At 42.9% G+C, this 24,686-nt stretch overlaps 1 protein-coding gene across 1 annotated transcript in view; it reads left to right on the top strand.

The window, feature by feature from the left end:
• Nucleotides 1-759: 759 nt before the first annotated feature.
• Nucleotides 760-24,686, top strand: part of TNIP3 (TNFAIP3 interacting protein 3) — a gene marked incomplete at its 5' end in the record, with an annotated part of 31,477 nt that continues 7,550 nt past the window's right edge. Inside the window, 13 exon segments of the mRNA XM_084204027.1 lie at nucleotides 760-960; nucleotides 4,628-4,654; nucleotides 5,353-5,426; nucleotides 6,953-7,085; nucleotides 12,759-12,845; nucleotides 14,293-14,382; nucleotides 14,954-15,040; nucleotides 15,042-15,107; nucleotides 15,907-16,038; nucleotides 18,104-18,232; nucleotides 20,455-20,571; nucleotides 22,924-23,049; nucleotides 24,451-24,606. Of these exon segments, the coding sequence (XP_084060153.1) occupies nucleotides 760-960; nucleotides 4,628-4,654; nucleotides 5,353-5,426; nucleotides 6,953-7,085; nucleotides 12,759-12,845; nucleotides 14,293-14,382; nucleotides 14,954-15,040; nucleotides 15,042-15,107; nucleotides 15,907-16,038; nucleotides 18,104-18,232; nucleotides 20,455-20,571; nucleotides 22,924-23,049; nucleotides 24,451-24,606 (1,425 nt within the window).

Raw genomic sequence — 24,686 nt, forward strand, 5'->3', positions numbered from 1 at the left:
CACAGTGGTGGACTTAATAGAGTATGGTGCTGGGAAGGAGGAAGTAGATTCCTGGCTTGCTTGTCAACCATTTGTAGTTTATGAAGAATAAAAGAGAAATACAAGACACTGTTATCTGTTCTCATTGTAATTGGTTACTTAACTTTTTTTCTTAGATTGTTGATTTTTTTTTACTTCCCCTTAAAAACTCTTTTTTTTTTCCTTCCCTGTTCCTAATAGATTCACTGTGAGGAGCTCAAAATGAAGAAGAAAGATGAAGAGGATTGCATGGAACTGTGCCCCCATTCATGTGTTGAGATGGAAAGGTACTGTGTTAATGCAACATGGAAAAACTCCTTTTTTTAAACATTTTTTGGGCACCTGCAGTTTCACAAGGTAGTATTTGTCCTACTGATGACACTGAGAGTATTAAGTATGATGCAGTGAGTGTCCTCTGTCTTTCAGCTGAAGCTGCCTGGCAGCCACCACAGGCAAGGAGCTGATCTGACTTCAAGAGCTGGTTGTCCCCTGTCAGCTACTGTATATTACATTTCCTGGCTGCATTTCCAAATGGTTTTCATCTGTCTGTCCTGCTTGTGCTGTTAGTAGATCACTGCAAATACCTCAGCTCTGTGTGGTAGATCCTGACTCCAATGAATCATGGGCTTGTTTTCCTCCAAAGGCTCGGTCCAGCTGTGAGCCCAGCTCAGCAGGGCGTTGGTAAAGCATCCCCATCCTGGCCCAGGCTGAAGCAGGAGGCACAATGGGCTGCTTGTGGCGATGCCTGATTTGAAAAGAGAGCAGTGGTGTCAAGTGCCAGTTAAAAATGTCAGCTCTGTGCAGTTGCACTGCATCAGGGTCACAGCTTTCCAGAGGAACGAGCGCATGGAAGACCTGAACAGACTCGTGGGGCTCCAGCTGAACGTGCAGGGCAAGCAGCCAGTCCAGAAGGGGCCATGGGAGGGACACCATTCCAAAAAGGCACGTTCTGAGGCCAGCAAAGTGCCCTGACAGGGGCACAAGCTTTTTTAGGTGTTGATCTCCACAGAAAAAGAGCGAGTGCTTGAAAACATCTCTATTTGCCTCCCTTTGTGTCCTTTTAGCTTTCAGTTCTTTCAACACGTTCCTGCCACCTCCCCACAGCTTTCTGCATGCGTGCCTTTCGGTGGGGGAGTTCATCTGCTCAGGCAGCACGTGCTGCTTGGTGGCTCTGCTTGGCCAAGCTTTCCAATTGATTGATTTTCTGGGCAAAAAATCCATTCCCTTTCCAGTGGTGATCCACACGCAGCTACGTGAGGCCTTGGGGATGAGTCTGGGTGACAGTGCCCCGCTTGCTGCCTCTCCAGGGAGACAGCTGTCTGCAACTCACTCGGGGATCATTTGAAGCCTGAGAAAGTTGGTGGAAATAATTGAATTGTCTTTCCTGAGGTTTAAATGCAGCCCAAATGCTGTCCATCAGGAAGACAGTCAATGTCTTGGTAGTATAATTAAGTGGAAGATCCAAGTGGAAGGGGGATGATGCTCTTTTCCTGATGTACAAACTGTATAGACTACAGGAGTGCGGCAGCAGCATAAAACTTCCCAAGGGAAGGAAGATGCAAGCATAGAGGGAACAGCATCATGTGATAAGTAACATCATTTAATGCAAAACAACAGCCATGGTCTTCTTGCAGGTTGCAAATTTCCTGAGGGGAGTAGTCAAACACTGAGACACTGAGTGCCTGTATAACAGTAGCTTTCCTTCTCCTCACTGAGCTGGGATGGATTATAGGGGCTGCTTCACTTAATCACTGGGCCCCCTCTTTTGGTTTGGTTTTTTTGGGGGGCTTGTTTTCAGGGGAAACCAGATGTGTTTCCATTTAGACCATGCCCCCCTTTTGTTGTCATTTGTGTAATTCTAAAAATTAAGCAAAAGTATTAAGGAATAATTGTTTCTGCTCACATTAACAGCACACAGCTTCTCCAGATGTGGCATTTGACAGCCCAACAGCTGCTGGCTATTAAATGTGCCTTAAAAGGCCCATTCCTTTGTCATAAAGGGAACAGAAGTGTAGGGACGTTTATGGGGTGAGAGGCAGATGTTTTGGCTACATCAGATTGGAGGGAAAATTTTAAGTGGTTTCTCTGCTATGGTCACAGTGCATGTTTTAACCCCTATCATACGCCTTACAGAGCTCTCTTCTTGGCACTGGGGTGAGATTATTCCTAATCCCACACTGACCTGTGGGACATCTCCCTCTGAAGACAGAGCAGTTCTGCCAGGTAGATCTCAGTTGATGCTTGGCTGGCTTTTCAGCAATGCTCTTGAAACACTGGATAAATTTTTGGGGGTGAAACTCAGGTTAAAATATTAAGCTAGAAACAATTTCAAATAACGTGTTGCTGCTTTTTCTCTCCCTAAACTCTTTCTTTAAGTATCTACTCATAATCATCAAAGGCAGGTGTTCTTTTTGTGTCTGTCCCAGCACAGTATGTTTTATGCCCAATAAACTATTCTTTATGGTGGCACATGTGAGGTGGAACATGGAATGAGTGGAGCTCAATTTCAAAAGTTCTGGCTCAAATTCCCAAGCCGAAACTTTGAGTAGAGTGTTGAGTACTGGAGTACCACAACTGGTCCTTAGGGAGCTGCACCACTTTTTAACTATTCCCTATCAGCTCAGAGTCTGCTAAACTTCTAAGAGCTTACAGGGCTGCAAAATTTTTTTTCAGTAACAAAAGTATTTTTGTTTTCTCAGCAAGTTTTTCTTCTTCCTATTGCTTATTGGACTGGAAAGTCTTTAGCCTTGTTCTAGAGATAAACTGTCATTTTTAAAAATTATATCCCTATTTTTATTCCTATTGTAAGTCTATTTCTAGAGCAAGTTAGATTAAATATTCTGTAACTCAATCTGATTCTCCCCCTTATTCTACAGGCCTTTTTCTCACATGAAGTCTGTTATCATAAATAAGGGAAATATTAGCTGAAACAATTTGTCTTGAAATTTGGAACATTTAAAATTTCTCCCTAATTCAAATGCAGAAATTTCTTTTTTTTTTTCCATGAATTTACTTCCGTGGCTTAGCCAAACAAGAATCCTGCATCCCAAAAGCCCACCCAAGGGGATGAAGCACATGTTTTACCATTAAGCTCTGGAGTTCATTTCCCATCAAAATATGGCTCCATGGTGTTGGCTGTAAATCCTGGCTTAAAGCCTTTTTTCACAATTGTTTATGGTGTGTATTTGTGCTTTCACCACCACAAGAGAATGACCCCAGCACACCAGCCTTGAAATTAATATTTAAAATAGAATTATATGGCTTTGGTATTAGTGCTGTGCAATAAATACCTCGGGACATCTTGTAGGTATGTCCATTGTTGCCATTTAACTGATATGAGTAAGGAATAATGCCAGTTCCCAGCAAAAAAAAAAGGGAAAGCCAAGAGATGCAAAACTGGGATTCTTATGGAGCTTCTACCTTCTTATTTGAGGAATTCTGTTTTTCAGCCTTCAGTCCATGCCACTCAAACCCAAAGCATTGGGCTGATCATGATCTCACTCTCCACTTAAAACTGGAATTGCTGTAAAAAGTATGCAACCATTTATAAACAAACAATCATTATTACTTAGAGCATTACACTATTGTAAATAATATCAATAATTATAAATAGGCCAGTGGAGCCTAAAAATGAAGTGGTGCAAAGATGTACCATGGGGCAAAAAGTGGAAACCGTTTTAAAGGCAGCAAGTTGAACGCATGGGAGAAATGAAAATAGCTTTAGTGGAGTGCACAGTGAAGTCCTGCATGGATATGTCAACTTGAAAACCGCAGGGAACATGCCTAATTTTTTATTCTTGGAGGACATGGCTTTTCAGATTTGACGTGGAAATTGTGAGGAAGGTTGGGCTCTCTTCTTTCCCTGCAAGCTGCTAAAACTTGTGCTGGGAGGCCAGCTTCCTTCATGACATCTGTACCTTCTGCTCTCATGTCAAATATCTTAATTTTTCAAAAAAGGAAATTTTCCAGCTAACTCAAAGTCTACAAAGAAGACTTAACATTGTAATCTTTTATTGCCTCCTGCAGTAATCACGGCTTGCTAGGTGTAGTTTTTATATCTTTGTCTACTTTAGAAAGCTTTAGCATGTAGAAGGGATATAGTTTGTTTTGTATGGCCACAGAAAAATGCTTTTAATGTTTTCTTATTTTGAAATATTATTAATGTTTCATAAAGAGTTTTAATGGCGCAGAGGTACCTGTGACCTCCAGGAAACAGAAAGCAGTTTTGAAAACTGTTCTGTGCAGAATCTGAATGCTGTGTGCCCTCTAGAGCTCTCTGGGGGAAGCTCTGGTAGTTAGCTTGTCTTGGTCTGGGGTAGCTCCTGATCACGCACCCCTTGGTGTAATCAAGCACTCAGAGCCTCTCCATGCTCTGGAAGTCCAGGTTCTGATCAGATCCACACAGCAGATCTGAATAATGTTCTAGCTCACCATGAATGTATCCTCCTGATTATCAGAGTGGCTGATGATAAAATGCAGATAAATGCAGTAATAGTTCCTCAGTCTAAAAATGAAGTAACTTTCTGACTTTGGTGTTAGTCTTCATACACAGAGCAGAAATTGGTTTGTAGAGATCTGAGCCTTTTGTAGTTCTCTTTCTTTTACCCAGGCACAGCTGGGTCCTGCTCTTGCCCAGGTAAGTCCAGAAAGAGGAATGTAGGGAGAGACAAGGGCAGGAGCAGCCAGAGGTGATTATCATTTACAGCTACAAGATCAAACTGTGGTGAGCAGAGGAATGAACACTTCCTGGCTGAAAAAATATATTAAAAGCCAATCCCCCATGTTTATGGCGTATTTCTCAGCTTGGTTCATGCTCTGACCTCAGGAGGTTGTGGTCACACATCTCCACTTGCAGTGGCTGAACCAGCAGCAGAGCTGAGTGCAGCCTGCCTAAGCATTTGCTGCTGCACTGCTGCCAGATTGCTGCTCATCTTTCACAGTCCCCAGAGCTGCACCCAGGCATTGCTCCTTTATTCTGAGTATCTTTTCCTTAGGCTTCGCAGCTTCATTTGGCTTAAAAGAGTTTGGCAGCCCTGGCTGCTCTGCCCGAGCTGGGGGAGCAGGCTGTGCTGGCGGCGGTGAATTGCAGCAGCCCGGGGCTGCTTCCGTGCTGCGGCTTTTCAGTTCTTCTGAGCAGCCTCGCAGGCAGCGAGGGCTCTGCCCAGGGCATGTGCACCTCTGCAGCACAAAGCTGTCTCAGACGGCATCGGGAACTGGAGTCCAGATGGGCTGAAGGTGCTGTTTTTCAGGGAAACGCCCTTTGAGAGCGCAGAGCGCCTGCTCTGGCTACAGCCCGAGTTGTGGGAACCTCAGCAGAGAATGGCTTAGAACAAGTGCCGCTTGCCCTGGCTTTTCCAGGATTTTGCAACATTTAGTCAGCCAGAGGAGGGCTGGATTTCTGTCGCAAGGCTCGTTGTTTCCTGCCGCAGTTTTCTCCTTGAGTTGCCCCGCGGTACCCGTGCCGCTGCTGGGCTCACCTGCGTCCCACGCACGGCTCAGCCCTGGGAACCCTCGGCCAGCCCTCCGAGCAGCTGCAGCCTCCTGCACCGCCCTGGAGCTCATGAAAACGTGCCTTGGGAAGGTCTTCTTTCTAATCCTCATGGCTGTGAAAGTACAGCTTATCGAGCTGCCAGCAGCAAGTAAAAAAAAAAAAACCAACTCTGGAATTTTACTGGCCCTTATTTGCTACTCTTGGTATTTTATTTCCTGTTGGAAATGATTTTGTATCCATGCTTAGTGAAAATACATTTCTGCTATGGTTTCTGTGTTTTAAATATGGCACATTAAATGAATCATTCTATGCTATCAGCATGAAATTCACCACGCTTGCTTACTCTTATGATTAAGATAAATGGCTTTGTTTGTTGGGCAATTTTATCAATTTTGCTTCAAGGGTTTCCTCAGAACCTGCAGTTCAGTCCCTGAGGATTGCCTGTCTAAACTTCAGGAAGTATAATTGACAAACTCCTACAGCTTTCAGTTTTTCTGGTGGTTCAAATATTTTCTGTTGAAATCAAGAAGTAATCTTGCTATAACAGATGGGTGATTTTTTTTTTGAGCCTTGCAGTTTGCTTTCTGGTCACGCATTAATTATATTTAAAATTGGTTTAAATTGATTAGGCAATGAAGTCTAAGCTTGCAAAAGAGATGAGTCTTTCTTGATAACTTGGGTTGATCTAGGAGATTTAGGGGCTTGTGCAAGTTGTATTTCAGTTAATTATCTGGAAGTCACATTCCACCATGACAGTGTATGAAGTGAATCAGCCCTAGCTGCGAGTTTGTTCTGTAAATTTGGAACAAACCCTTATGTGCACCTAAGTCCTGTATGTCCTTAGCAGTGAGACTGGAAGAAAAGAATTTTCCCACCAAAAAAAAAAAAAGTGTTCTCAACAGACCAATTTTTTTACAAGATGTGAATGTTTTTAAAAAGAATTTTTAAGGGGAAAAAAAAATTGGAAAATGCATGTCAGGTGTGTGCTACAAAGTGTTAGAGAAAACAAAATGTGCCATTAAAAGACTTTGTGAACTTTGAGGCTTTTGGACTCAAAAGACTTTGAGCACCTAGTTCTGCAGTTCTAAACCTATTCAACTATTCTGATTGCATTTTTGCTGAAGCTGAATTTAAAATTCTTGAAACTGTTAGTGGGTGAGGTTTAGGGCACGTGGCAGTCTTCATATAATCCCCAAAAGGGTTGATTTGGATTTTGTAGGTGAAAAGTGGTAAAATTCATAAAGGCTTCTTGTGTAAGTATTTTAAATTAATTTCTGCCCCAAAGCACTTGGAGATTGTGTGTCACTGCCCTGGTGCTCTCTGCTTGTGTTACCAGGAAGGAAGGGAGCTGCAGCCTGGTGCAGGATCACCTCTGATCTCACATTCAGAAGAAAGCCTCAAATTCTGGTGTGAAGTTTAACATTGCTTTTTCTTCCCAAGCAGGTGTGAAAGTAAAGAGCTGGATGTTGAAATAAGGAACCTGATAGGGAAGAGCAGCGCTTCGGAGTTGTGTGAGGACCCCAAACCTCTTGCCCAAGAGAGGCTGAGCCCTCAGAGAACTTTGTGTTCCCTTAAGGTAATCACAGTGTACTTTTGCAATGTTTATCTGCCAGGAAAGAACGTTCAGGGGATGTTCTCTGTGGGGCTTGACTATGCATGAAACTTGAGGATTTCTGAAATGATGCAATGAACTTGCCGCGCATTTTTTTTCCCTGATACAGCTACTTTCTGGTATGAGGAAGAGTAACTGAGAAGGTGCATTTTATAGTGCTTTCAAAGGTCAGCTAAACCCATTGGTCATTATCCTAAGGGTCAAACTCTGTAGCCAGATGTGCCTTTGACAACACAGATCCTTGGATCTGTGTAACCCCCAAAACACTTGTCATTTTTGATGGATTTGGAAGTTCTGATTTAGCTGGAAATGAGCAGAGGCACGGGACACAAAGAGCTGTGGAAGTGTCAGAAAGGCTTTCAGATGAATAGGAAGAGAGGAGAAGGAAAATGGTGATGATTCAAACCCACACTTCTGTGGTATTGCAAACAGAAAATCGTAAGCCACCTGCTAAGGCGATTGTCTTTGCCTGCAGCGAAGCAGTGGTTAACAAGCCCGACAGAAACTTGTTCTGGGTTTCCCTCTCAGTTTCACTCCTCTCCCCTGAAATAGCGAGAATAGAGGAATTTCCCCGTTTTCCACAAACTAGGAACGGGAGGAGGGAGGGGTGCAGAGGAGAGGAGTGATTAAACCGTGAATGGTCCACCTGCGAGGGATGGCGCTCTTACCTGCGTGACTCCAGGGGAGTGGGAACGGGGAAAGGAAAACTCTGAAGGCTGCACGCCGAGGCACGATGCAGGAAATCGGTGAGGAGGTAAAAGGGAGGTGACTCTCTTCTACGAAATCCGAAATTACACCCAGCTCCTTTCACATGCAAACCGCCAGCTCCAGAATGACTCATGACCTCGGGGCACGGAGCTGAGCCGAGCCCAAGGAGAGACCGCAGGGTCAGACCAGTGGGATTAGAAACCTGTGGGGGAGAGAGAAGCCACAGGGAGGGATGGGGATTCCCGGAGGCGGGGGAGAAACGAGCCCGGTGAAGCACAAGTCAGTGCAGAACCAAGCAGTGAAATTACAAGCCACAAATGATCCATGGAAATCCTCACGTTAGCCTCTCTCCAGCAGAAAGGGACATAGGAGAGGATTTGGGGGATATGGGCGATGTGAGGAGGAAAGAGAAAGGATGTGCTCACCTGGACCCTTTCTGAGGGTGCTGCAATGCTTCACACAGATACTTGGCAGTATTTAATCTGCAGTGCCCTTATGCTATCTGCATTTATAGCCCTTCTTGCCTGTAAAATGTGTGTGTGTGCGGTTTTCAGAGCTTAAAGAGGGACACTTCAGGATATTTCTGCACTAGAGGCATGCTGGCTGTTTTTTATTTATATTTCTAAGTCAAGCAGCTTTTCACTTGGCTGGTTATTGGGCTGGGCTTCAAGTGAGTGACAGCTTGACAGTCCTGTTGAGCTTCAACAACCTCAGTGTAAGGTGCTAGGAGTACCTGTCTTGGATTGTGTGTTTTATGAAATAATACTAAAAAACCCCTCCCCACACTAGAAAATAACACCTTTGGAAATTATTCTGATTAGGACTTAAAATGAGGGGCAAATGAAATGTTTAAGAGTTAAGAGAAAGTTAATAATGAAACAAAAGTGTAACCTTCCCTATAGTGTCAGTTATTCATCAGGAAGTTATTTGTCAGAGACAGCAGGTCATTTTCAGTAACTATTTTCTGGAGTGAATAGTACAAATTGCACTCCACAGAATGGCATTTCAGTCTGACCTTAAATCACTTTCAAGGCTAATGTATAAGTGTCTGTAAACCAATTCCCCTTTTGCCAGGAATTTTTGCCATAAAAATGTATGAACTTCTCAGCACATCCTTCAGTCTATGATTCCTTCAGTTGCAGCTTGTCCTGATGCTGCATTCTCCATTCCAGGAAAGGGAATAGATTTGCATTTTTTAAATTTGCAAATTGCCATCCAATTATTTTCACATGGAACATGGATTTTAATCAGCAGGCCTGAGTTTGCAAATGCTTAGGTACTTGGGAGGCCATGCCCTTATGGTTAGTGGATAAAGGAAGTCCTGAAGTAGAAGCCTGTGCTCAAATATTTTGATTTACTCTGAAACCATGTCTAGCTCTAATTTTATCTGGTTCCCACATATTAAGACACACGTTTGCATCTGCACCTATTTTTCTGTCAAAGGGAACATGCACAAAAGGCTGAGGCTGACACACTTACTGAAGGGAAAATCCCTTTTTAGCACACCTCTCTGGTGAGCCACAGGGGCCAGGTTGGGGCAGGAAGAGGCAGATTGTTCTTCTGGTTCAAGAGCCAATTTTATTCTTCAGCTAACATCTCTCATTTTTTACCATTTTACCACATGCCTCAGAATGGCAAAATGGATATTGTGACAAACACTGCTGGCATAACAGCTTCAGCATTAAAGCCAAAAACAGAACTCAACTGCAACAGAAGCAAAGGGAAAGCTCCCCAAAAGCCACCAAATATTAACCCAAGTAATCTCAGAGTTAATCTAGCTTCTAAAAGTCTGCAACTGAACAGTAAATTTAAAAAAAATTATAATAAAAGAAAATCCCCAACAAACCTCACAGCAGATGCATGGCCAGCTAGGAAAAAAAAAAAAACCTTTGTCATTTGGTATGATTTTGTTATCATCAAGGAAAGCCTCACATTTGATTGCATCAGGCCTTTTAGTGATTCTTGGTTTCACTGCACTGAACAGACAGAATTTTCAGAAGTGAGAAATGGTTTTCATTATCTGAATTTGAGTGATATTTTGTAATACTGTGACACAAGTTGTTCCCAGAATTAAGATCCAGAACTCTGAAAATGAGAACTCTTATCATCTTGTGGTGCTGAGGCTTGTGAGAGGGTCCAGTGCTGGCCACAGCTCCAAGACTCTGATTTTTTTCTCCCACTGCAAGCTTCCCAAAGATGTCTAAAAGGCCTTTATGCCCAGGAAGCTCAGGTTATCCTAGAATACAAACTAAAATATTTTTCATTTTTCAACAGGACATTAAAAGAAAACAAAAAACCAATTTCAAAGCTGCTACTAATAGAAATTACAGACTATTATGGAAATAAAATAGAAATTAATAAGAGGCTTCTAAGTTGTTGTAAGATGCCACTTGGGAGTTAACTTAGGAAGTGTGAGGGGCAGCAAATTCTCCCATTTACTTCCTGAGCAGCTTTTTCCATACCTGACAGATTTTTGGGTTTGTGACTGCACTTACAGTCAGATTGTCTACTGGAATTTTCCAAGCAATTTAAAACTGTGTGTTTTGCTCAGTGGCTTCAGACCAAGTATAAATGCTTTAAAAGATTTGTGGGGCTTTTTGAATTCTGAAACTTGATAGGTCTCAAAGTGTCCTTCTTTCAAGGATTTCTGTGTACCTCAGGTGTCTGCAGTGTTGTTGTACAACCAAGCTTTTCTTGATAGCAGTAAACATAAATGTCGTATCTTTATATCAATGAAAATTTATTTTGTTATCTCTTTCTCTTTCTTTTTGGTGTTATTAACTTTTCACAGAGACAGGCACTGATTTTGCTTCAACCTCCCAGTTTTTGCTGGAGTAATACCACCACCTCTGAAGAGACTGACTTTTTGTTCCCTACTCATTGGCATTTCTTCCAGTCATGCAGGTTGCAGACGTACTCTTCTCTCTCCAGTCTGTCTTTACATGGCAACCAGTTATCCCTATGAATGCTAAGCTGGATGAGACAGGCACTGAAAAGTACTTCAGTCTTAGTTCCATTCTGTTCAATTTTATGTAAAATCATTCACTTTAAGTGATCGTTATTGCAGTCATGACGAAATCACTAACAAAGGACTTGGTGTTCTAATGTCCAGGTAGCTTTCCAGGAAACTACTCAGCTCTCCAGGAAACTGTTGTGACCTAAATTACAGAATCAACCAAGGTCTCAACCTCATCCTCTCTTCAAAGTAATTTGAGCATCAATATCTTTCAAGTGGGAACTGTGATTCATGAGTGGGGCTGAGCCCTGGGTTTGCTCCTCTGTCCCCGCTGCGGGGACTGCTCAGTGCCTCACTCACCACATCTCAGCGTGCTCTTGTGAGCAAACCAGAAACTGGGGCTGCTCCACCTTGCAGGCCAGACCATGAAATGCAGATGTTCAACCTGAGCTTTCTCCAAAAGTGAAGGTGCTGCTGGAGTGGGGATGAGACTGGTGGGAGTGGGAGCTGGGGAAGGGACAGAGTCGGGGCTTGAGAGGCATCGCCCTCAAGGGCAGACGTGCAGTGTGGAACGTTTGTGATTGTATTTTTAGTAATCAGATGCCCAGGGTTGGTGCTGTTCTGCACCAGTTTATAGTCTTCAGTGCTGTACCTGATATGCTCAAAGTCTAGTTTTGATATAGGTACAGACGAAATTAATCCAATTTCTTCATTAAAATAACCTTTGTTCTTGAATTTTTCTCTTGACACACCACAAGTTTTCTGGCTGCTCCATAAACCAGGAGAAAAATGGAAAGAACTTCAGGGTAGCAGGACATATTTCATATTTATAAAATAGATTTCTTCCAAATTGGGGTTTGTATCTTGCAAAAGAGGAGTTCCTTAGTCACACATTGTGAGCCAGAGGTCTGGAATGTCACTGGAAAATTTCACCATTTCAAAGGATTGCTTTACATTCTCTAAATCTCTTTTTGGAAATTGAAAGAGGGGTTTCTATAATTTTATGTCACATTTCAGAGGCTAGCTTTCATTTCATTCCTTCAAAAGGAAATAAGCAACCTTTGCTGCCACTGCAGAAGCCACAGACCCAGAGATCTTTCCACAATAAGGAGCAGAATTTGTTCTTTTACGCCTCCCTCTGAAATCCATTATTATTCAGAATTCCAAGACTGAAGACGAGAACATTTTGCAGTTTTCTGTTTCATTCTGACTTTGTATAGGAAGTCTGTGGAAGCCTTTTCTTTGTTAATCTTTTCTGTGAGTTTCACTTGGTAAGGCCACCATCTTCCTCCAAATGGGAAGCTGTGGCACAGGTTTGGGGAGTTTGGTACCTTTGAGTACCCAAGACTTGGGTGTCTTGGAGGCGGATCTGAGCTCAGGTAAGGCAAGTGGCAGAAGTGCAGATAAAATGTCTGTCATTCTTCATCTGTGTGCAGCTTTTCTTTGGGGAAACAAATCATTTTTCCAGTGTTGGTTTTCCCCTAATCTTGGGGTTTTTGTATGGAGGTGCTTTTCCCTGTAGCTGTTCACAGTCTTTGCTATTGCTCCTTTAGAAGCATGACTCACCCATTTTTCTGTTCTGATAGTTCACTCTTAGTGTCAATAATTGTTACAATTACTCAAGTCCTTTTTTATAACTGGTAGCAGGGATAGAAAAGCCTGTCCTCTTATTTACTGAAAAAGCAAATACCCTTCCTTCCCTTACATGCAACTTCCTCTCTGGGGGGAACTGGCCAGGCAATTGTGATTTCCATGCACACAAAGCTGAGAGCTGCCTTGCCTGGCACATTAGTCACAGGCATTGTGCTTCATCCATTCTGGGAAGCCCCAGCCAGGAAGGAGGAAAAGGTTAAAACCAGAATTCCACCACTACTCCCACAGGCAGCACTCCTGGATCTTCTGGTCTGAGAGCAATTCTCCTGCTCCTTTAGCCCAACATAAAAATCTGTTTCATTGCTCTTCTTCCTCCAAAGAGCCACAGTGAAGGAAACGCTCCAGGCCGGCTTGGATGCACCTGGGCAGGTGGGAGTGACATGGAAGCTCCAGCAGAGCCACTGCAGGTAAGTGGCTGTGTTGGCTGCTCTCTGAAGTGTTTTCTGATTAACAGGAGCTGGTGCAGGTGCTTTGTAGATTGACATTTATGGACTGATCTTTGTGCTCTATTAGACTTTTCTCAATGAATTAAACTGTGTAAGAGTGGAAGGAAATGTTAGAAATATTTTTGCAGATGGCATTCTTAGAAAGAAGCCCTTTCCTATTGGGGTTTTTTGCCCTCCAGAGGTTGCACAAAGGGTGCAAAGTGGTTCATTTGAGTGACCCCACAACTTCTGTGAGCAGTATTTGGGCTGGTTGGTGCCAAGTGTATGTGTAGTTGTTAGATTTGTGAGTTGTCCTATTCACTTTATTGCTATTCTTATACATGCTCTTCAATATATGCCTAAGGCCCAGATGCTGAAAGCAATTCAGCATGGGAATAACTCCATTAGCTGCCAGGTATTGCTTCAGATACTCTAAATAAAACATGTCAGTGAGCTACAAGAAGAGGGATTAAGTGTTTTCTGGCTTGGAAGTCAAGGGCTCCACATCAGAGTTCAGCAGGACTGGCCATGGGGCAAATATGTGGTTGGGATTTTTGCCTTTGAACAGACACAGCAAAACTGTCCTTTGATCTTCATTGGTATTCAGCATTAAATTCTGTATCTACAGAAAATTTATTCCAGACCTCAGAAATGCTCACACCATTACTCTTGTTTTTCATACAGTGGTTGAGAATTTAGGGAGGGAAACAAAAATCCCTGAGCACGTATCTGACCAATGCATGTTCTATTTTTATGAGGCTGTCTCTTTTTTTCCAGTACAGCTCTCTCTCTCTCTTGCTAATAGATCACATGTTTGTTTTCATGATAATCCATAGAAACTTCTTGGAAATTATGATATAGAACACTGCCATTATAATATTTAGGTTCTAGCTGCTGCTGTCCTGCATGGGTGAAACTCCACACTTGAAAAAAGTTGAACAATTGCAGACTGATCTTCTATATTTCTCCAAATGGCCTATTTGTTTTCTGTATTGCTTGCAAACACTTACCAGGGGCAATCCTACTAATTATTCTAGTTCTTGTAAATGAGGGGAATTACTTACACCCTCTCCAAGTCATGCTCAGCTTTTGTGGCTTGCACTACTTGTTTGTATTGCCATCTGCAAGATAATTAAAGTCCTCTTCTGTGTTCTGGTCTCAGATGGTACAAATAGATACAATTTTGGTTATTTCAGTGGTTGTTTGCATAAGGCTTCAGTTAAAACACAGCCTGAGTGGGTTTAAAGCAGATGTATGCTCCAGAATCAGCTGCCAGCAGGTGTGAAGGTGTTTAGATAGAAATTTGGTGTAGGAAAATGTTTGTAACAGTTTCTTTACGTGCACCTGTCAGGGTGGATGGGAGCTTTACATGAGACTCTTGAAGAGAACAGGCCAGAAGCATTAATTTTTGAACATTGCTTTTCTGCAGTCAAGGCACACATTACTGAGCAAAAAGAAGCCTTTATCATCCAATTCTCTGGAGCAACAGATCCTCACACTGGAAAGACAGAGGCGAGAGGTAATCCTAAATATACCCTTGAGCACATGGTGACTGATTGTACCGTGCCTATGGATCTGGAAGAGCAGAGTTCATTTAGTACAAAGGGCAAATTTTCATCATGACCACTATTGCTAAAGGCCAAGGAACAGCAAGCAGGGTTTGCACTCAGTAGTATCCCAGTCAGTAGGAGTCTTCCATTCATTTGTTTGAAGTCAAAGACCTTTTAATTGGAAATATGTTCATGGAACTTGTAGAAAACTAGCAGGAAAGCCCTTGGCCATTTAGGATTTGAAGCTTGGGATTTGTGCAGTGTTGCAAATGATCCACCTGTGGTTTGTTGTGTATTTGCATGTTTCCTGAGTGCTGCTTCCTGAATGTTCATGTGCTTTAACCGAAATACCAAAGCACTGGCAGATGGGCTGCAAGGCTTGCCAAACCTTAAACTTGCTTCTTCTGAAATAAATGAATTGGCCAGATGATGAGGAGGTTGGGAACACTCCCTGACTGAGGATTAGAATGCCAGTCTGTTTTTGATTTACTGAAAATGTTGAAATAAGTGTTATTTACTGTGCCTTCCTGGTAATTACAGCTTTTGGAGGTGAACAAGCAATGGGATCATCAATTTAGAAGTATGAAACAGCTTTATGAAAAGCAGGTAACAAACCTGACAACTTCTGTTGCAATATGTGTGCCACCTGCTGACAGTTAAGTCTGTGTTTAAACACCAGCCAGCCATAGCCATGGTAAATATCTTACTTTGTCTTGAGCTCATAAACTAAAAAAGCTTCATCATCTACAAGTAAAGCCAATGCATGTCAGTCTTCAGTAGGACAAACTAACCAGAGAAGCAGGGTGTCCCTAAAAGAGTAGGGTCAGTGTGCACATGACAGCAGAGATCTTCATGCCCTCCACACTGTAGTGAAAATTGCATGTAACTGAGAGCACAGTTAACTAAAAATCAACCTGGTGTGCCCAGCCCCCCTGATCCTTATCACACTTAGGCTGGTTCTTGTCCCATCTCTTGTGAAGTCTGGGTAAATTCTCCATGAAAATTACCCTCTATAAGCAGAGACTCTCAAAATTATTTGTAAAGAAATATTTTGATTTCTGGTTTTTTTTTTTTCCATCCAAGATCCAGTTGCCATAGCTTTTATTCCTCGCTTATGGCTGTGTGGTGGCACTGCTGCAGACATTATCATCAGCTGCCTAGTGAAGTTCAGTGCTTACAATTTTGTCTGGTATTCCACAACCCAAGTTGGTTCACTGGCTGACACTTCTCATCTACTGTTTCCTGCTATGAACAGGAAGTTTATAGAATGAATTCATGTGCTTATCAGGAGAAATTTCTCTCTAATATTTTCCAGAAAGATTTGCTGAGATCTGAATCATTCCTTTCCTTTTTCCCCCAAAGAGAAGAGGAATCCAAATGGCTCTTCCTCATTTACTCTGGAACTGTTTTATGCCTCTGGCTCCTCACCCTGAAGGTGCTGTGCCTTTCAGAATGCCCAGTGAGCCCAGCATGGTGTGTCACTTGCTTTTCAGCTGGCAGAGATGAAGGCAAGGCTGGACGAGTCGGAGAGGAGAGCGAGCGAGCTGGAGCAGGAGAGGCACCGGCAGCATCCAGAGGAGGAGAGGTGGCAAGTGCTGGGCAGAGAGAGGCTGCTGCAGGAAAAGGTAGGAGGGTGCCCTGTGGCAGCCCTCATGTGCTCTGTGCTGAGCTCTCTCTTGCCTTTCATCTTTCTCCCCTTGCGTGGGTTGTGCGCAGCCCAGAGGTGTGACTGCGGCTCCTCAATATCCTCCCCAAGGCTGCTGGGCTGCCTCATCACAGAACTGTGTGCAGAGAGAGAGTAATTTCCATATGAGTGGCAGACAGCACTACATTAGTCTGTGTGTGGGGGGGAGTAAAGAGCAGGTTGATTTCTACACTGCACAGATTTCCCTCCTCACAGTTCAGTTCAGGGTGAATTTCCTTGTGAAGGGAAATGCTGCAGTTATTTCAAATGGAAGAGGAGCAGCAGTGCAGATGTTACACAAAGTGCTTGGCAAGAAATACTCAAGGTGTGAGTGCAGCTCCAGTCCCCCAGGTTTTGGTATTGACAGCACAGGCTCTCATACATGTGCAGCTATCTCAGCTCCCTGCAAACATCAGTGACGCTGTCAGTGCAGTTATCAGGGCTGCAAGTGTCTGGGGCCGATCAGCTGCTCCAGAGTGGTGTTCACCTCCCCCTCAGAGTGCTCTTTCAAGACTCCTTGGGCACTGGCTCTTGTGGTGGGCTTTAGCATCTCAATTTAGATCCCTGAGCTGGATTCCCACCTCAGTAAAACCAGCAGCCTGAATGATGGGCACCTACGCCAAACTGTGCGCTCCATTTTAGAAACCCCACAGAGTTCCTGTTCTCATTCTGCTTCACGGTGTCATCTACTTCGTGACCTCTGGTGAGAGTTTCTGGATGGTGATGATGGCTGAAGTTGGGCTTCTCTATTCACATTGTACCCTGAAACAAGTTGCATCACTTCCAGGCTGAGATGAGATGCGAGTCAGCTGCTGCAGGAAAAGAAATGCAGCCCCCCTTAGCTTACACCTCCATAAGCAGCATGTCCATCTGACTTGCTTATCAATTAGTCCCAGCTAAACACATACTTGCTTCCAAATCCATGGAGCAATTTACATGTTTGAAGACAAACTATGTTATGTACTTGCTGAATCACTGCCTGTATTTGCTCCGAGGGCTGATTCAGTGTGACACAGTCCATATTTTTGTTCATGTTACTGTCTTTTAATGTAGGATACCTGGGAAAATAACTACCATTTTATAAAAATAAGGATGAGTAGTACACTTGGTAAGATTTTTTTTTGCTGCACACTTGAATAATGAACTCAATGATAATATAGTCCAAATTTTTTGTGGGGACAAGTTCACCAGCATTGAACTTTGGTCGTAAATCTGCAATTTCTTGAAAGTTTCACATTCAGCCAGTAAGTGCTTGACAGCTTGAGCTAGCTGCTGGATGAGTTCCTATACTTATTGCAGAGATACCCTGTTAATCTTGCCTGGTTTCTGGAGAAAATGAGCTGTACCAGCTGATTTAGAGCACAGCAGAGTCAAACTTCCTCAAGTTACACAGGGGTGTTTTGCACTGGCTCAATTAGCACACAGTGATGAATTTCTGATGAGCACAAATTGTGACTGGCTGCACAGACATGAGCCTTTTACACAGAAAAAACCCATTCCTGTGGTGTGCTGTGCCTGTGATTGTTGGATCTCACTTTTTAAATCACATAAAGCAGCTGCAGAAAATATTTGAAATACTTTTTTTTTCTCTGTTTTCATCTTCAGATTTGTATGGCATGGGAATGGCTGGGCCTCCACCAACATTACCCCTGGTCTTATTCTCTGAGTACATAAGAGAAATGCAGGTCAGGGGTAACTGTGGATGTGATTTTGGTCTGCATGGCCTGCCAGCATTTCCATGCCTTTGTGCAACTGCAGGGAGCAGGGATTTAGTCTGGTATGTTGTCTCTGTCTCATCATATGGTGAGTGGTCAAAACAATTTCTACAGACTTTATCATATCTGGGTGTGCTAATGATCTGCCTTCCTGCTGCCTCCCTTCCCAGCTGTGTTTGGGACAACAAAAATGCAGCACATCTGTCAGACAGAAGATTATTTGGAAAATTGTTCTTGAAAAATGGTTCCATCTGCATTTCTGCATCATCTCTCTGTATTTTTGCGTCCCAGAAAGATACAGAGGTCCTTAGTGAAGCCCTCCATGAAATTAAGGAAGAGAACAGGCTCCTGAAGCAGAAGAATGCCTCAATGACCAGGAGGAAGGAATACTATGAGAGTGAAATAAGTCGTCTCAACCAGGTAGGGGCAGGGCTGAGCCACTGATTGCTCCAATGTTGGGATTTCGGTTGTCACTGCCCTACCAGGCACCAGCTGTTCAGTTCTGGGTGAAAAACCCGGTGGCAAACACATGATCACCATTTGGGAGCTGGGGAAACGAGCCAGACCTCACTCCAGCTCAGGCCTGTGCATGCAGGGTCTCATTCCTTGGCAGGTAGCAGGGCTGCATTGCAAGGAGAAAAATTCAGAGAGTATTTGGCTTCTCCTATGAAACCTCTCTGCATGTCATGTCTGAGCCCTTTCTACATCCTCCCTCCTCAGAGCCAAGAGGAAATGGCACAAAGATGCTTCTGTATGCACCTAGTGAAAGACTGTGGTTGAAAAGAAAGGTCACACAGCTTAAAAACTCAATTTACATGTATTCTGTGTTTGAGAATGATGGCTTCTCTTCAGAAGACATGGTCCTGTCCTAGTGCTTAAATCCATATACACACATATTCTTACCTACAATATTATGTGTATATATGTCTCACTGAGGAAATTGTCATTAAACAGCTACATGGAAATTTTTTAAAACTGAGGGAAAGTAATAAATATAATTTTGTTTAATCAAAAGATCACATAAAGCAGTGGGTGTTTTCTAACAATTTTGCATTTAATGGTGAACCACAAACACTTCCTGAGGAAATGCATTGCAGTAACCATTGCTGTGTAACTTGAATAAGTGCTTTAATAAGCTAAAGGGCCATGATGTGCAAAAGTCAAGCCAAAAACATAATGCTGCCATAAGAAAAAATCTGACAGAACCCATGATCTCTAGCTCTTTTCGAAATGCATTGACAGGACTTGCTCAAAGCTCCAGTCTAACTTTAATTCAATGCCATGTTTGTTAAACAACTTATTTAAATGTTTTATTTTGCTGTTTTTTGATGTGGCTATAATAAGACAGAAGGGGTATATAGACCATTCTTTTAGATGAAGCATCAATTTCATATACCCTCTCCCAACAGTAATTTACTGCTTTTCTGTGCATTTCCATCATTAAAATCTCATGTCATGAATATACATGAGACAGGAAGTGACCCCCTGTGCCCTTTTAAATTTAGTCCCCTGCTATTTCAGGTTCAGCTACTTGAAATTATTACAAATTCTCTGAAATGAAACAACTTTTTCTTCTTTTTATGTGAATGGATGAGGCAGGATCTCACAGCATTTTGTCCAAATGCAGTTTTAAAATAATCTTCCCCATACCATTAACTTTTTGAAGAGTGTTTTTCTGGATTTTTCCTTTTTTCACCCCCTCTGTAATTCTGAGCTGTAGAACCTCCTCAAAAAGGTATTGAAGGGGGATTCAAAGGGGCAGAAGAAGGGTTAATCAGTAATCAGGGTGTCTGTATTTTCACCCTCACAGTTTTAGGTTCAACCTTCTGAATATATTGGTATGGAACACCAACTTTGCCACTATTATAACCAGTTTCACTTCTGCACAATTCTAAGGGATGGCTCCTCATCCATTAAAAAGCTTTCCTTTTCTATGCTTCCATGGAAAGGGCTTGGTTTTCCTTGGGCCTTGGATAATTAATACCAATCCTTGGATTACTTTGGATACTGGTTCTCCTGCAAACTTCTTCCCCATTTGCCTCTTCCCCCTCCAAATATCTTCCACCCTTCCTGCTTGAGTTTGGGCAGCAAGGGAGGGCTGAGGATCATCAGCACGAATTCAGCTTCTAAAAGGGCTGAAGTCAGGGATTTGTATCTTATGTGAGAGAATGAAAGGTACTGAATGGTATTTGTGCTAGAGTAAAGAAAAGAATATATAATTATAATGTGTGGTTATACACAGAGAGATGTAGGAGTGATTTAATTATTCCAGTCCGAGGGAGAGCTGTGTGTATTACTGTAAAAATTAAGTCTGCAAAGAACCGAGGCAGAATTTCAGGGTAGAACAGGTAAGAGCGGTGCCAGTGTTGTGTGTATTCGTAACTCCCTCTAGTGACAAGCGATGGAGACGACACAACTTCCCCTCAAGCAGGAAGGGATTACTTTTGTTCCATGGGAAGGAATCCCTACTTGGAGTGCAAAACACGTTTCAGTCAGACTTTACTGTAGTAAAGTGGGTTTATACCCAGTGTATATAAGCAACTACAAGTGAAGGGGAAACCTCTTCCTAAAAATTTGAAAGGATTTTTCTCTTTTTCATGTAGTGAATCTCTGTTTAGTAATTTTGCTGTTTGATGTTGCAGGCCCTTCTGGACACGTTGAAAAAGCAGCACCCACCTGTTGTTGGGACTTCTCCAGGGAAGGGTGACAGGAACAGCATTGAGGAGATGAGAACCCAACTGGAAGTTCTTAGACAGCAGGTAAGAACAGCTCGAGTGAGCCTGGGTGGATTTCACACAGAATTTTGCCTTCTCTCCCAGGAATTGTGCTTGGTAGACTTGCTGTGTAGAGCTCCTGAAAGGAAGAGCCAGTTTAGCCACAGCCCTTTGGAATGATTTTTCCCCAGATGCTGTCATCACAGCAGGGTCCACAAAGTGAAACTGAGTCCTGGCAAAGGACTGGAGCAAGGACTTGTGGAAGACTAAAAGCAGCAGAATGGCTCTCCTGACTCCTGGAGGTGTCCTGCCAGCTCTCTGTTAGAGGCTGAATGTCATCTAGAGGGAATGCTTAATTTCATTAATTACTGGTTGTGTTTTCTGAGCCTTTTATCTTAGAAGTTGCCAGTGTAGAGAATTATCCAAAGATCCTAGTCTTGGAAAACTAGAGCATTGGCACTGCAGTTTTTCTAAGTGTGAGGCCAAACATTTGCATTCATAACCTGCATCCCAAGGACTATAGATTTGTATTTATTTACTTTTTAATCTTTCTTCTGAGTAACTCAAATGCTTTCTGCACTGTTTTTCTTTCCATATGAAAGAATCTGTTTAAAAACAGCGTAGTTTTCAGATAATTTTAACACTTCAGGTCTGTTGTCCTGGACAGTGTCAGGGTTAACATTATTGACACACAAATGGATGTGATCAGAATGGGAATTTTATTCAATGGGAATAAAATACTTGTTTCTGTCACGTTTGACAGCAGAGCCAGATTTTGCTCTCTAATGTAATGCTTGCCACATGCTGGAGAGCAAAATCCTGCACTTGATTGTACAGTAATGAGTTATTTCATTCTACACAATAAAATAGAGTAAACCAGTTTTTTTTTCCAAAAGTCTCATGGGGTATCCATTTTATGAATGTGTTTTTCTAGTTGTATAAATCAGTACAGTGAGCCCAGACTTCCTTCTACACTAAATGGAGCAAAAGGCTCCAACTGGATGGAGGAGGGACTCTTGGGACAAAGAGTGACGTGACAGAGTCCCACAGGAGCTTGGCTGTCATCAGCCCATCCCTGGCCACAGCAGTGGAGATGAAGGCATTCATTCCTTGGGAGGTGTCCCCTCTTTCTCAGGGCAACAGGATAAATGGCAAGACTGTGCCAAAGAGGTTCCCTTGCAGCTCCAGCTGATTGTACAGCTGGGGAGTGGGAGGGAGGTGGGGACAGCAGAGCAGGAATTGGGAGGGAAGAAGTGAAGAAATACTGAGAAGTGTGTAGATGGACAAGGGATGCAAGGATTTCTCCAAGTTTTGTCTCAGCTTCAGAGGGTCAGGAAAAGAATTTATAGAGCCCTGTGCTAACCTTTTTCTTCCCCTGAGCTATGAACATTTCTCTAGTCCTCCTGTGAAGTCATAGCACTGCTTCCAGCAAAAAGAAAACTGGATCAGTCCAATGGGCAGGGCATGAGCCACAGCAAGCAAGTTCTTTGGGAAGAGAATGCCAGCAGGCTTTGGTGAGCAACCAAGAGGACATGAAAGGGCTTCTGAAAGTGCTGCTGGTGGTTCCCACCCAAACATGCCTTTGCTGTTGTTTGTCAGTAAAGTTGCCACCAAGCTCCAGCTTCTCACCAGGTGAATGCCTGCCCATTAGCTGAAGAACTAAGGCAGTCAGCTTAACACCAAATAATTTATGGATTTGTGTTTTGTTTCCAAATCTGTGTGCTCACTGCCTGTGCCTGGGGTGGTCAGATATTTTTTAATGGGATGAATCTCTGTGATTCCTGACCACACCACATAAAAAAGAGCTAAGCCACTGCATCCTTCAGCATTTGCAAGGCAGCTTATTTTCTAGGAACAGGGTCAAACATCTGTATTTCCACTGGGAATTGTGTACATTCCATTCCACTTGGAGTTGTGTACATTAGGCTCCCCTCTGCCTCTACACTGGGCTGGGGAGGTTCTTCTCTAACTCCTTGCACCTGAGATAAACAGGAGGGACTTAAAAGTGCCCATGACTGAAGAGAAAACTGGAAAAATGTTGGTAAAATGTTTGTCCTCCTACTGCTAATCCCTTTAAAAAATGGATGTTAGTATTTGCTATCTCATTTATAATATTTGAAACTGCTTTTTGAGTGCAAGGTTGTACAAAAACCAGCACTGGGGACTGTTTCAATTTTCAATTTTGGTTTCAATTGATGAGTGCCACTGGAGTATGACCATTGCTCGTCACTTTGCATCCATCAGTCACAAAAAAAGACCAGGGAAATTTTTGTTTGGAGGATTGTAGGGAGCAGGGATCCTCTTGGAATTCACCCTTCTGCTTGGGCAGTGTTTAGAAAGCAACCAAACCACAAAGTGGCCCTGCTGAAGCTCTCACACTGTTCATGATGATTGCAGGTCCAAATATATGAGGAAGACTTCAGGAAGGAGAGATCTGACCGAGAGAGGCTTAATGAGGAGAAAGAAGCCTTGCAGAAAATTAATGAGAGATTGCAATCTCAACTGAGTAAACTCAGCTCTCAGGTATGAGTCAAAAGAAAGCTCCCATTGCCAGCACATGTGTATTTTATTTTTTTTTTCTCACTTTGCACACAACTCAAGGCTTTCTGGCTTCCATTAATTGACATTGGATTTTATATGAGGTCACCACCTGGGATGAAATCATTCTGAAGTAATGCAGCAAGAAGATGAGAAACGATTAGAGAAGACTTCCAAAATGAGTGGATGAAGGGAGTACTTATTGCAAAAACTTTTCAAACATATCTGAAAATGGAGGAGGGGGAGGTTAGACACAACCAAAAACAAGTCCAGAGGACTTTGATTGTTTCACTGGCACTTGATATAAGAGCTGTAAGATCAAACCAACTTTTGAAATAAAGAGCTTCTGTAGTTAATCCTGACCTCTGCAATTGAATTACAGACTGATGTTAATATCACTGAGGAAAAAAATGCTCTCCATACAAATTAGCTGAGCAGCCTCTGCAATAATTTTTTTCTTGCAACATCCTTTTTATCTCTTCAAAGTAGTGTCAGTAGGAAGCCATAGTAAAATCATGGCATGCAAAACTCTTAGCTTTCCCAATCCCCATTTAAGAATGACGAAATTCCGAGGTTTCCTGTCTTGACAAAATTGTGCAATTCTTTAAAAGAATGGCTGATTACCAAAAAGCTCTGTGGTGATTTATTGTCCTCCCCAACATTGTTGTGACACAGAAACTTCAGGATTGTCTTATTCTCAACCAAGCCATGCATCAGAGATGGTAGGGTCTTGCTGCGGTGTCAGAGGCCAGGTGCTGCCCAGTGCACCAACAGTTCACACTGGAGATCTTCCAATTTGTGTCTTCCTGCCTCGGGATTTGATTAAAGAGAGCTTGTGGAGGATTTTAAAGATGAGAGCAAGCATATAAAATATTTATTAGTTTGTTTTCTTAAGTCAAATTATTTAGTTGTGACTCACAGAGTTGCAGAATATTAATCATCTTTTACCCCTCCTTACTCTGTCCTTAGGCAAATTGCTGTTGACTCTACTGGAATGCAGAGGGCCTAAGAAAAGCAGACCCAAATCTGAGGCAAAGAACTTTGGTCCTATACCAAAATTATTTACTTATCTTGTCATGCGAGTGACTGTCTGTGTAGTTCTGCTTCAAACCATTGAAAGCAACTGTGTGTAATGAAAATACAGAATTGGTTTTGAATATCAAAGACACAGTAATGGGCTTGTCCTATCTTGGGATCAATATTTTCCTCACATAAAAGGTGTCAAGTCTGTGGTGTGGCACAAGTCAGCTGTCTTAAGTAATTTTTCAAATGATTGGTAGTATGAAGGGTCTAAACAAGCAGCATTGCAACCCACTTGTACCTGAACAATCTGTTGGTTGTATTCCACTGCTGATGCTTTTATTCTTGTTCTTACTTTCTTGACAGACAAAAGACCTCCCAGTACAGCCTGAGAGGCCCAGTTACCCAGCTCCACTCTTCCTCTCGCCGTGTGTCAGTCATGGGGGCTGTGGGATGGTTCTTCACTGTCCGGATCCTCGGGCACATCCGGCGCCTCGCAGGGCGCAGCAGCAGCAGCGTTCGGTGAGGTTCCCCCCATCCCCTGGGTGGCAGGGACACTGATTTTCTCACAGCATGGGGACTGCAGGTGCCATCACCCTGCC

This window comes from Fringilla coelebs, assembly GCF_963513975.1.
Source record: "Fringilla coelebs genome assembly, chromosome: 4".
Classification (NCBI taxonomy): Eukaryota; Metazoa; Chordata; class Aves; order Passeriformes; family Fringillidae; genus Fringilla; species Fringilla coelebs.